The sequence below is a fragment of the Anolis sagrei genome, chromosome 1, assembly GCF_037176765.1.
Source record: "Anolis sagrei isolate rAnoSag1 chromosome 1, rAnoSag1.mat, whole genome shotgun sequence".
Classification (NCBI taxonomy): Eukaryota; Metazoa; Chordata; class Lepidosauria; order Squamata; family Dactyloidae; genus Anolis; species Anolis sagrei.
Genome location: NC_090021.1, coordinates 24,769,503 through 24,783,421, shown reverse-complemented (window position 1 = coordinate 24,783,421; position 13,919 = coordinate 24,769,503). Strand labels below are relative to the sequence as shown.

Sequence of the window (13,919 nt, the reverse complement as noted above, 5' to 3'; positions counted from 1 at the left end):
GTTCTTCACTTTTCAAGCCACTGCCCATTCCTTCATTCCAGTGCCTCCTTCAGATCCAAGGTTTGCCTAAACTCATTTAGCCCAAGCTGAAAGAATGCTGATACTGTCATCTCAGCCAGATAGCAGGCTCTGGGAGATGTTGTCTAACCATGGATATTTTCCTAGTTCTCTTCCAGACTAAGGAAACTGTGAGGAATGCTCACAAGACTGAAACAAATGAAGGCGGTAGATAACAATACAACAAATGAGAAATAATGCTGACAGATTCAGAACTGGGTACAAAGAGAAGAAGCAGATAAAGTGCTCTAAAGTTAATAGATACTAAATTATCTGGGACATTTCTGGGAAAAGATTAGAGATCTACTGCAGTCCAGTCAATAAAAACTGTCTCTGCTGTGTTCAACAGTAATCACAAAAAGACAAGAAAGTATACGGATGCAGGGGAAAGAGTGAAAAATAAATCTGAAAACCTATGCCATTAAATAAATAAATTGTGCATTCCTCAGGCTGATCTTTGATTCATCTTTCCCTGTTAAAACTAATTAAAGAGAAAGAAGACAAACGATGACAGATGAATAGGAAGAGATTAGAGTTGTTCAGTTTAGAGGAACCAAAGATTTCACAAAGTAAATGGGAAGAAAAAGACCAATCAAGAACTGCGACTTAGCATCATGATATTAAGAAATGCTTAAGAAAACAGCAAGCAAAAAAAGAAAGGAAGAAATAGTACAAGAATTATAGGATACACACGTGGAAACATGACATAATCTCCAGAAAATATTCAATTCTACTGTCAGCCTTCCATTATTGCTGGGATTAGGACTGAATACCATTTAGTACCTGGACCCAATCTAGTTTATGCTAGCCCAGTTACCATCACTGGCTACACAACCAACCCGCACAACTTGGTGAATGATAGTTGGTTTCTATAAATCAAGGGAAATGTTTTTATGTTCAGATTTTATGCCAATATACAATTTTTGTTTGATTACGTTGGGTTTAATTTATTGATGTTAGGCTCTTATATTGTTTTGAGATGTGGGGTTCCTCTGGGATTATTATGTTGATATTTGTCTGTTTATGGAGGAACTGAATGCTTGCCATTTTATGTTGGAATCCGCCCTGAGTCCTTCTTGGGGGGAATAGAGCGGAATATAAATATAAATATATTACTACTACTACTGCTATTACTATTGGAGGCTCAGAAAACCTGCAAATATAAAATTTGCTATTTTTAAACTGAGAAAATACCTCTCTATAAATTTTAAGATCCTCCAGTATGATCTATGCTCAATATTTGCTGGAAGCTGACCATAAAATTGCAATAGAGGACCTAGCAATTTTTGAGATGAATTCTCTCTAGGAATCTTTAGGTCTTTGAGCACAGAAGGAAATACAGATTCCTAGAGAGAATGTTTTAATTAGATCCATGAATAATCAAATCCACAAACCTGGAAAGCTGACTGTAAACGGCACAGAGCACTCACAGCAAAATCTGTCATTCCATTCTGTCCCCAAAGTTTATGGGCTAGAAAAATACTGATTAAAGCTGTGTGGCGGGGGAAAGGAGGGCTATAACTAAAATAAACATAATTTTAAATGGCATTTTCTTGTCTACTTTCTCCTGAACTCCTACCCCAAAATCACCCTCATGGTTACCTGCTGAAAGGAAAGGTCAAATAAAACCTGCATATAATTTATATTTCTTTTTTTTTAAATCTATATTGGAAACCTCCTCCTGAACCAGGGATGCAACCTGTTTTGATTTCCTCCAGAAGGCACTCATTCACTGATAAGGTCAGAAAAGATATTTGAAAAGCAAGAACACAGCTATGTTATGTTTTCCCTTAAATGTTTCCACCAGAAACACAGTCTAAAAGACATTCTTTTCAGAGCAAGTATCTAATTTTTTTTCAGACATCTATGACTCAGAAAAGCTGTGTGCATTCTTTTGATTGCAAATAATTCAGGTATGGAAAGACCCTAAGGCTTGAAAGGAAAGGGCACTGGTCTAAATGAAGTCCAACTTGGTCTAATAATTTCAAATGCAGGGTTTATGCAAACTATTTGGTTCCAGTGAGCAGTGACATATTTGCTATTTCTTGTATTTCGGATCAAAAGGATGGAAATGGCTTCATCTTCAAGCTCTTGCTCTCTTTTCCTTCATTTTTCTCCAGCAGAGGCTTTCTCACAAACAATTTGACGTACATTTTTATTTCCTTATCCCTTCTGCTTAAGCCTTCTTTTTCTTCTCTCCTCCCACAGTTGGATTTTTTTACTTTGCTCTCCTGCTTCATGCATTTTATCTATTTAGTCACCCCAAATCACCTATATCCTCAAAGCTATTACATCTCTCTGCAACTCAGTCTTTCAGGATTACTATCATAGAAATTATTCTCATACATCTGCTTCCTTAAAGGTCAGTTTCTTTATGCTTATACTTCTCATACTATTAAATATAGCAGACAGCCTCTGAGACATGACGGGGGCATGTGCTGCTGTTCCAGGATTGTACGATTGCAATGCATGGCAAATTGTAAGGAAGGCTAGGAGTTGCAGTTCAATAACATCTGGAGGGCCATACAATTCTAACAGAGTCAAGCAAAAAAACCAAGTGATCTACCGCTATTCCAAATACTTTGGAAGATAAGGCTGGGTGACAAACAAGCTGCCCTTTCTATTTAGCATTACGAACATATCCTAACATTTCCGTGTAATTACAAGCAAACTGAACATGATGTAACCCACCTCTTGCTTATTGAAAGACAAAACTGGTGGAATCTTTTCTCCCTAAAGCATTACATTCAGAGATTCTCATATTGAAATTTTATTTAAAGTGCAGTATGGATTTCATAAACACAATTATCTACTAAGGAAGGTTTTGATCCGGAAACTGAAGAGATGCTTGTTTTTTTGGTGAATGGAAGTGGCAAGAATGCGGCTATCAAGCCAAGGTCCATTCAAACAGAATAGGTAAAGGTTTACCCTGACATTAAGTCTAGTCGTGTCCGACTCTAGAGGGTGGTGCTCATTTCCATTTCTAAATCGAAGAGCCGGCATTGTCTGTAGACACCTCCAATGTCATGTGGCCAGCATGACTGCATGGAGTGCCGTTACCTTCCTGCAGAAGTGGTATCTATTGATCTACTCACATTTGTATGTTTTCGAACTGCTGGGTTGGTAGAAGCTGGTGCTAACTCTGGGAGCTCACCGGATTTGAACCGCCAACCTTCCAGTCAGCAAGTTCAACAGCTCAGCGGTTTAACCCGCTGTGCCACCGGGGGGGGGGGAGGGCTTCAAACAGAATAGTCCAATAATATGCTTTAGATTCTCCATCTGCACAACTAGGCCAATTCTGGTCCTGTGTGCCAAAATCCGATACCATTAGTAGTCTCATCAAAAAAGGCATTAGCACCCAGCATATTAAAGTGATATTATAAACACATTTTAATAGAAAATATGTGCTTACTGAATTCAACAGGATTTCCGAGGGAGTAAATTCATAATTAGTAAGAACCCAAGGAAGGTATTTCATTGCTTTAATTACATTAACTTACAGTTTACCTTATTAAATAGCAGGAAGATAGACTAATTGTATATAATTCATAAACATTTTCTAATGAGAACCTAGTTTACTCCAGAAAACAAGTGTAACACAAATGGGAAACCCAATTAAACATTTATCATTAAAATTAGACCTTTCAGGTTGTTAGCTAAAAGACTTTTAATTTTAAAACTATTTACTTGAATTCTTGCTTCTCAAATTTGGCAAAGGTCTGAGCATGAGCAGTAGACACAGAATGCCGTCTTCAGATTTCAAAAGGGAGTACTGTATCAATTCTTTTTCATTCACATTTGCCCTGTTTCCTCTGTGGAAGCTAGAGGGCCAGAAACTGAATTCAATTCAGATTCATCTCAAACTATGGTTAAGGACCTTTACAAAGCTGGTCTCAGTTGGCAGCTCTGTCTGCTTCTACTCAACTGAAGTCTCTCTGCAAATTACTGAGCTGAATTCATTAACTATAACTCATTTTTATTTGTATTATTAAGCTTCATCCCACGCCTTCTCTCCTCTTATTTGCCCAATGTAGGCTGAAATCTCTCCGTAGCGCCAGGCATGTATTAAAACACTACATAACCACCATAAAATAAAATTGCTATTAAAACCACCAAACTCTCTTTATAGCTCTCATGATAACTAAGGCCTTTCCTCTGGCTTTTTTGTTCTTAGATCTTTTATTAAAACTGCAAGCTACTGATATTCAAAACCCTACTGCATATGTCTTAGATTCAATGTTTTTATTACTCTTCACATGACTACCCAAACCAATGCACTCAAAACTACACAAAGGAGATTTCACCTAAACCGTTCATTTTCTTGGTGGTAGTAAGAACTATTCAAAAATGGAAGGGACTGTCTTGGAGAGTAATGGGTTCTCTTTAATTGGAGATTTTTAAACAGAGGATGGATGGGTATTTGTTAGGGATGCAGGGTCAAACAGATGAACACTGAAGTTCACTTCTAAAACCTCAATTCTTGTTCTGATCCCATTAACGAACAGCTAATTGTTAATCCACTCACAAAGGGGGACATGGGTGGCACAATGGGTTAAACCCTTGTTCTGCTGAACTGTTGACCTGACGGTTGGCAATTCAAATCTGCAGGATGGGGTTGATTTCCCACTGTTAGCCCTAGCTCCTGTCAACCTAGCAGTTTGAAGACATGCAAATGTGAGTAGATCAATAGGTACCGCTTCAGTGGGAAAGGCAAAAGAGGCTCCATGCAGTCATGCCAGCCACATGACCAGGTCTTGGAAATGGAAAGGAGCACCTCCCCCAAGAGCCGGAGTTGAGCCCTGCCTCCAGAGCTGGAAATGAAGAGAGGAGCCTTTGCCTCTGTCTGTGTTGCTTGTGTTTTATTGTATTTCACTGTAACAAGGCATTGAATGTTTGCCTGTGTTTGTTTATATGCTGTCATCTGCTCTGAGTCCCCTCTGGGAGAAGAGTGGAATATAAATAAAATGTTACTGTTGTTGTTGTTGTTGTTTATAATGTAAGCTGCTATCAGATTACTAAGATGATGCAAGACAAAACTTTGTTTTCTACTGCTCCTGAGATTAGAATCCTAAGTACTGGATTTAAATTACAAGAAATGAGATTTCACCTAAACATTAGAAATAACTTCTTGATGATAACCTATTTGAAAATAAAATAAACTGTTTTGGAGGGTAGTAGACTCACTTTCTTTTGAGACCTTTAAAGAGAGTTTGGAGAGGTATTGCTCAAGAATGTTTTAGCTGTGTATTCTTAGGTAGCAGGAGATTAAGATTTTATGATTCAATATATGCAAACAGTGAACAAGGTTGCAAACCTGGGCAGCCAGTCCAAGTTTCATGGATCCTCAAACTCATCACAATTTAAGGGAAAGTGCTCATACAAACTGGCCAACAGTCAAAGATGCACAATAGAACCTTCTTGATGGTTACTCCTCTTTGCTATCCTTCCATCAACAGGTAAATGCTTTATTATGACAGGCTTTTCAGAATGGAAAGAAAGGGCACATGCTTCAAAGTTCTTTCTTTCCATTCTGAAAAGCCTGTCATAATAAAGCATTTGCCTGTTAATGGAACCATTTATTAAACTACTTTATGACCTTTTAAATTTTATACTTTAAAAGTGTTTTTAGTTTGCTTAATTTTAACTTTGCATTTTGTAGATTTTAACTATATTTTCCTTGTTTTAATTCGAAAGCTGTCTTATGTGATAATTTCAGGGGGAAAGAGGGTGCAAACAAAGGAGAGGATGATAATCCCCATCTCTAGTATAATTACTTTTTAGACCTTCGGACGTTTTACTCCTCCATCAACTTTTGTTCTCAAATGGTCTTCTGTTCACATGCTTTCTACCATTTCTTGCTGATCCTGTCTTCCATAGCTCTCCCTTCTTTCAAATTCCCCTATAACAACCATATTGTCTATGAATCCTTCAGCACAAGTCCTTAGTTCTCTACTGAAGCTAATGAGAAAATGAAATAGAGTAAACTCCAGATGCTGTCTTGGTATGTTCTCTGCTCTCCAGTAAAACTAAGCTTAAGAACACTTCTTCCTTTTTGACCACTCTTCTATCTTCTTTCCACTATTATCTAGCCCAGTGACTCTCAGCCTGTGGGTCCCCAGATGTTTTGGCCTTCAACTCCCAGAAATCCTAACAGCTGGTAAACTGGCTGGGATTTCTGGGAATTGTAGGCCAAAACACAATTGAAAAACATTGCTCTAGTCCATTCATCACCAGACATGACAAATTTTAGATTGTGAAGTTACCCCTCTTCTTTTTGTTATCATGAGCATTGGTGGTAGTATATTATTTCTAAATTCATACTAACCGCTGCATTAGAATGACTAAGCAGCAATTTCTCTAATACATTCCCCATGAAGACCATATGCATTTAGCAGGATGAATGGCCATGAAGGAGATTATAAAAGCATCACCAGCTTTGCGCTAGTTCCTCCACACAATTTCCCCCTGTACATATTTTCTCCTGACCTGCACTTAAAATTAATTTGTTCTTAACGATTTATTCCCTCCAAAAGAATCATTGTATGTGACCATGTTTTATGTCATCATACAGTCTTCGATTATTATTTGTATGCCAGCTGATTATGTCTTCACTGCCTTCTATTCATATATTTGAATTTCATTAGTGCTCTTTGCCCCCTCTTCCAGATTCATTTATTATGCTAAATGAGACCTAATCCACCACCCTGCTGAACTCATTAGACACCTTCCCAATTAACCATATTGCTATTTATAATTGTGCCTTGTTTGTGGTACATCAGCCATTTTTAATTCATGCAGAAGTATTACTCTCAGTTCTGCCAACTCTCAACATTTTTAATTAAGATTTCTGAGATAAACGATTTTTTTCCTTAGATATGTAGCTCTTAGATGCACATCAGCATAAAACAAATCCTGGTAATAATTTCAATATGTTTCTGGCCTTCACAAAGCCAGTAAAATCATGGCTGTGTGATCTCACAAAAGTGAAAAGGGAGGCTAACAATGGCAGCCACAATAACAACCATACATAATTTGAATACATCAAAATTGCATATCTTTTCAGCCTATCCCATGCATTTTGAAGAAAAACAGACACAGTTCTGATGGCTTGGGTTTCATGCCTGTGTAGTTTTGAGAGATCTGATCATAGTCTAATTCTTACAAGCAAATCTTGGTTTTGTGCATTGAAGCAAGACTTCCAATGCCAACTTAAAAGGCTGCCTTAGGAAGTCCCACTCAAATACATTTACAAATATCATATCACATTGCTTACTGCATTTAGGAAGCATATTTTTGAAACAGAAAAACATGTTTTGAGTGGCATCGTTTGTCCTTTATTACTGCTCCAGGCGGCTTCTTGCTGACAGCTCCACAATGCCCTAATGAGCTCATTCTGTAGAAGAGGCAAAACTGTAGTTTTGGCTGAAGGCTGAATGAAGCATACATTTAGGACTCCAGTCAATTTCCAGCATATCTCAGAAAAAGCAGGGGGGGGGGGAGAGATCTGCACAATTACCAAGGGGCAAACTTGGCTTTTATGTAGCAAGTAAGCTGATTTATTATAAAGTTCATCTGCTACTGCTACAGTCAGCATGGCTCTCTATCTCTGTCTTTCATATACATACACACAAAGTTATTTGTATATTACTATTCAATTTCCCTCATCTTTCTACACTTTGCAACATTGTCTGATGAGGGATACCAATAAGCACTACAGATTTCAGGCAAGGAACAGTGGAAAATTATTTCAGATGGTTATTTCAATAACTTTATTTATTTATTTATGTGCCCTATTGATAGCCCGCCTTGCTCAACCCCATAGGGGACTCAAGGTGGCTTACATATATACATTACCAATATATAATATCTCAGCATTGGCATAATGCTTTGGACTTAAAAATCAAGATTATTTGGCTTCTTTAACTCACTGTTGGGTTAACATAAATATTGTCCTAACTTTAAAAAAATTCTTAGCTGCCTTTCATTATCATGGTCTTTCAACAACAGAAGCAATTCCAAGCTCTAATAACTTCAAATAACTCAGTTGATGTGGGAAACTCTTTTGGACTATTTCCCTGCTATAATGAGAAAATTAAAAACAAGATTCCTCCAGAATTTGTGTTTGTATTAAATGCTGTAACCAAGGATGCACTGAAGCCATGGTACAATGCACTTGGCCTGAAATAAGAGCTGATTTTGGTCATGGCAAGTTTGTGAATTGGATAATTTTAAGATCAAATAACTGTTCAGCAACTAACGTATTCAGCAATGATTTTAGGAAAGTCACTATTTTCACAGACTCCATTCCTTTTCCTGCATTTGACAATGAGGGATACTGCTTTGTTCTACTCCTTGTTGTAAGGACAGTCAAGGCCGAACGTATTCTCCCCTACGAACCATCAAGATTACTAAGATCATCTGGAGAGGCCCTGCTCTCGGTCCCACCAGCCTCGCAAGCGCGCCTGGTGGGGACGAGGGACAGGGCCTTCTCGGTGGTGGCCCCGCGACTCTGGAACTCTCTCCCTCTGGAGGCCAGAACCGCCCCATCCATCCTAACATTTAGGAAACGGGTGAAGACGTGGCTGTGGAGTCAGGCCTTCGAGGAATGAGACAACACCATAGGACTCTGGGTGGAAGTGGATATAGATCCATCTTAATAGGACGACTGACCACTGTAGTTTTATATTTAGTGTATTTTAAAGTTGATGTGTAATTTGTGATATATATTTTAATGAATGTATATGTTTTTATGGCTGTAAACTGGGCTGAGTCCCTCAACAAGGTTGAGAAGCTCGGTATACAAAACTGTGAAATAAATAAATAAATAAATATTAATAAACTGGGCTGACAATTCAAAATGTTCAGATTTACATTGCCTTAAATCTGCAAGTCTTAAACTCCTTACTCTATTTAACTACAGAAAAGAGCCATAAATCTCTGCATGCTAATAAGATGTCTAATTTAAAGAATATACTAAAGGCTATCCAGGTCATTGACCCAGCATCTTTAATATCTTTGCAGAGAACATACAAAAACATAATGGATAGACAGACAGATCGAGAAGAAGAAGAAAAAAGGCATCCTCAAAGCTGTGTCAGAGGCAGTGTGAAACCTCATGTAATTGATGATGTAAAGTAGTTATGTCAGGTAGTTATGCAATAAACAGAGCTGTGTCAGAGGCACAAGTGAACAGTAGTCATAATGAATCTTAATGTCTATTACAGCCAAGATTAATTAGAAGCAAAATCTACCAGAGGGGGAAAAAAACTCAGAAATGCTCATAAGTGTCACAGAGATGCACAATTTATTGGATTTTTCTAGTCATCAGGGGTTACCTTTTGTTAAATCAGTTCTTGAAGTCTGGCCTGTTTTTCCTTTGGAGTCTTCATTACTACTTTCCGAGGCATTGCTACCAACTTCATCATCCTCATCCTCACAGCTTGACCCATCGCTGTCATCATCACTCCCCCCTCTCACATAATCACTGTCATCTGACTCCTCATAATCCGAGTCTTGACCAGGGGAACTCACTTCAGGCAAGAGCTTTTGCCTTTTGGCATCATCAGTGTTTTCCACAGCGTCTCCTCTCATACTGCTTGAAATGCGGAGAGGTCGCTTCTGAGCCAACAGTGTTGGATTTAAGATATTGCCAGGTTCGCTGTCATCTGAAGCCTGTACTGCTGGGTTGCGACTGTCCTTCCTAGAGGCTGAACCTTTCTTTTTGGGGCGGTCCCCAGGATTATTGCCACGCAGCTCCTTCATAATGCTTAGGTGTTGTTGATGCTCCAATGTACAAGTCTCAAGCTGAAAGAGAAAATTTATTATTAGCCCTACAGTTTACTGCAGTTGCTACATGTTTCCCACTGTAGGGACTCAATGCAGCTCCTAGAAAGTGTGACTAGCTGTACACCTCTATTTCTTGGTTTGGATATCTAGTTACGCAGTTTAAGACCGGAAAGTAACTTTGTAAAACTTAGTACTTATCTTTAAGGGAACTATGACATCAACTGTTATATATGTGATAAGTTAAAGAAGAGGTGTACTTTTTCTTAAGGCTATAAAAATACTAGGGCTGTCCTATGAGTCACAGTACTAGAAGACTCATTCCATTACTGAAGAGTGACATGAGTGGTATATCCCTTTTATTCCATGATGTTCTAAGTTGGAAATGAGGAGGTGTCTACCTACTAATTAGGCTGCTGCAGATTATATCTCAAGCATAGATGTTGTCTGCTACTAGGTACTTTGCAGAGTTGGGTGGGTGTTTATATGGGATCCATTGTGCTCTAGGCAATGACTCATTAAGGGGGCACTTTCCTTCAAATGGGACTCAGTGAAATAGACATTATTTATAAGGGAAATGAACTCTTGTTTAATTCTTCCAGGGCCCTGTAACTTCTCTTAAAATGAAGCAAAGCATATACAAAAAACGAATATGTGTACAATACAGTGGGCCCTTAGTAACCACTTGGATTGGCTTCAGTACCACCTATGGATACCAACATCCCATAATATCCCATATAATATCCCATTATATACAATGTAGTATAATAAAATGGTGTCCTTCACATAAAATAGCAAAATTAAGGGGGTTGGGTTTTTAAAATATATATATTCATGCTGTAGATAGTGAAATCTGTGCATGCAGAGTATAAACTCCATGCAAAATACTAATGTGGTCCCTATCCCTTTCCTATGTGTACAGGTGAAGCCTATGCATGTTTAGTGAAACTAAACCAATTGTATTCAAAAGGTGAGCATGATAAGGATTACATAAGGACATTACAAAATAATGTCTGAATGTTTGGCCCAAGGAAAAAAAGGTATTTGACTATTGGCATTTGCTTCATAGCAAAAAGCAACAGGTGTACTATACATGTTTTTTTGTTACTAGAAGAGAAGAAACGTAGCACGCAACACCCCTTTTATTTGGGTGTGCCCAACGATAGAAACTGAAGATATAATGGTGTTACTCAAAGATGACATCCTACCACCAAGGATCTGTTAGCCATTATATGACGTATACAGTGAGGCCACAAAGCTCCATTGTGTCTTCTGCAACATCACTTGGGAGCCCTTCAATATATACAATATAATAATATATAGAAATAATAACATTGTAAAGTAATAATAGTACAATATATTATATAATACTAATAGTATAATATACTGGTAATATATTATATATATATCATTGTATAATAATATAGTAAACATAATAATATATAACAATATAATAATTGTGTATTATATATTGCATATAATAACATTACTACTAAAATCGTAATAATAAAACTTTCTTTATATCCGGCCCTATCTCCACAAGGGGACTCAGGGCGGTTTCCAACAAAAATGGCAAACATTCAATTAACTAAAGAAAAACAAATAGACAACCCAATCTAAATGCAGAAATAAGTCCACATCTATAATACAATATAATTCTAATAATAATACCATATAATATATAATAATATTGTAATATGATAACACTAATATATTAAATATAATACTACTGCCCATTGACTCGACCGCATCTCCCCTTATGAACCAGTTCGGGCCTTAAGATCGGCTGGGGAGGTCCTCCTCTCGATCCTGCCCCCATCACAAGCAAGGCTGGTGGGGGACAAGGGAGAGAGCCTTCTCAACCAGCTTTGGAATGCCCTGCCCAGGGAGATTAGACAAGCAACAATCCTCACAACTTTAAAGAAAGATTTGAAGACCTGGCTGTCCAAACAGGCCTTTGGCAATGATTAGTTAAAACCCCCTAATGTGGACGAGATCTTTGTTATATGGATATATTTCGACTTATAGGAATCACTGTGTTATAACTATTTTATACTGCCTATTGTTTAAATTTTGTTTTTATTGATTTGTCATGTTATTATTTATTTATTTACCATATTTATATACCGCCTTTCTCAGCCTACTGCTCAGAAGGCCCTGTCTCTCGTTCCCGCCAGTCGCATCTGTGAAGGAGGCAGGACTGAGAGCAGGGCCTCCCCAGACGATCTTAGAGACCTAGATCAGTGGTTCTCAACCTAGGGTCCCCAAATGTTTTTGGCCTTCAAGTCCCAGAAATCCTAACAGCTGGTAAACTGGCTGGGATTTCTGAGAGTTGTAAGCCAAAAACATCCAGGGACCCCAGGTTGAGAACCATTGACCTTGATGGTTCATAGGAAGAGATGCGTTTGGACAGGTAAGCAGAGCCGGAACCGTTTAGGGCTGGTTTATTTTACTTTGCATATATATTCATTGCATTTATTTCTATTGTAAGTCACCCCAAGTCCTTTCAGGGAGATGGAGCAGGGTATACATTATAGATTGATAGATAAGATAGATAATGACAGTGCTGGTTATTACCTATAAAGCCCTAAATGGTCCAGGCCCAGACTATTTAACAAACCACATCCCCATGTATAAACCTGTTCGGGCACCCCCCAAATTTGGGCATTTTAGGTATTTGTGCCAAATTTAGTCCAGTGAATGAAAATACATTCTGCCTATCGGCATTACGATTCATAACAGTGGCAAAATCACAAGTTATGAAGTAGCAACGTAAATAATTTTATGGTTGGGGCTCACCACAACATGAGGAACTCTATTAAGGGGTCGCGGCATTAGGAAGGTTGAGAAACACTGACTTAAAGTCAGTTTCAAAACAGTATTGAATAAAATGTTTTGGCTGTACAAATGATCACATAGCAAACAGGTTGAGGCCTAGGTGGCCATTACACAAACCACAGTGCTTTGTGACAGCATTAATTATACAGCGTAGTTCAGGCATGGGCCAACTTCGGCCCTCCCTCCAGGTGATTTGGACTACAACTCCCACAATTCCTAACAGCCTACCGGCTGTTAGGAATTGTGGGAGTTGTAGTCCAAATCACATGGAGGGAGGACCGAAGTTGGCCCATGCCTGGTGTAAATACAACCAGACTGTCCTATCCAAACACTTAGGAAAGTTACTTTTGAGGCCTACTCCAGCCCTTTTGGGCCTACTTCAAAGCACTACACTACTGGCCATGATGACTGGCTGTTAGGAATTGTGGGAGTCGTAGTCCAAATCACCTGGAGGGAGGGCCGAAGTTGGCCCATGCCTGGTGTAAATACAACCAGACTGTCCTATCGAAATACTTAGTAAAGTTACTTTTGAGGCCTACTCCAGCCCTTTTGGGCCTACAACTTCAAAGCATCACACTATAGGCCATAATGACTGGAGAATTCGAGGTGTTGCAGCCCAAAAAAAGATAACATTTTCAGCCTCTGCTCCCAATAGTTTCCCCATCTTGACAAGCAGTATAAAATAGTGAAAACACAATCTTGACAAGCACACATTCCTCTCCCCGGTTCTCCTACCCGCCATGAGACTCCTGAAGGGGAAGCTGGCTCGGCGGCCGGAAGAGGCGTGGCTTAAGGGGTAGAGGAGGGGAAAGGGGGCGGGGCTGTCGCGCGCCCTACCTGCCTGCGCTGATGACGCTGACTGCCCTCGCGAGCGGCAAGCAAACGGTCTTCCTTTCTCTCCTTTTGGGAGGCCTCTCCTCCTCCTGTTCAGTTTCTGGGCCACGCCCCCTTCCCGTTTCCTGGCAACGGGGCTACGCTCGCGAGCGTCACAAAAGGGACGCATGCGCAGGCAACGGTCACTGTGCTGTGCTCGCCTAACTGCCATGGTCACGTGATGTGGAGTCTTGAGCTTGCGCTATTATATTAGCAGTGTACGTGGGGCCTCCCTCGCAGAGTTACTGGACACCTTATTGTCAACTTTTGCTCCAATGACTGCGTCTAATGGCCCTTCCTTCTACACCAGGAGGGTCCTCAAACTCTTTAAACAGAGGGCCAGGTCGCAGTCCCTCAAACTGTTGGAG

The 13,919-nt window shown here is 39.3% G+C and overlaps 1 protein-coding gene across 3 annotated transcripts in view; it reads right to left on the bottom strand.

Annotated features, from left to right (window-relative positions):
- The window catches only part of RRP36 (ribosomal RNA processing 36), a 47,836-nt gene extending 34,121 nt beyond the window's left edge, over window positions 1–13,715 (bottom strand). Inside the window, exons 1-2 of one of the 3 annotated variants that reach the window (XM_060754459.2) lie at window positions 13,520–13,715; window positions 9,393–9,861 (exon numbers count right to left, since the gene is read on the bottom strand). In XM_060754459.2, coding sequence (XP_060610442.2) covers window positions 9,393–9,861; window positions 13,520–13,681 — 631 coding nt within the window. In that variant the 5' untranslated portion in view covers window positions 13,682–13,715. Of the gene's footprint in view, window positions 1–9,392; window positions 9,862–13,413; window positions 13,484–13,515 lie in introns of those variants that run through there. The other 2 variants (XM_060754457.2, XM_060754458.2) reach the window with 2 other exon arrangements.
- Between the last annotated feature and the right edge of the window lie 204 nt (window positions 13,716–13,919).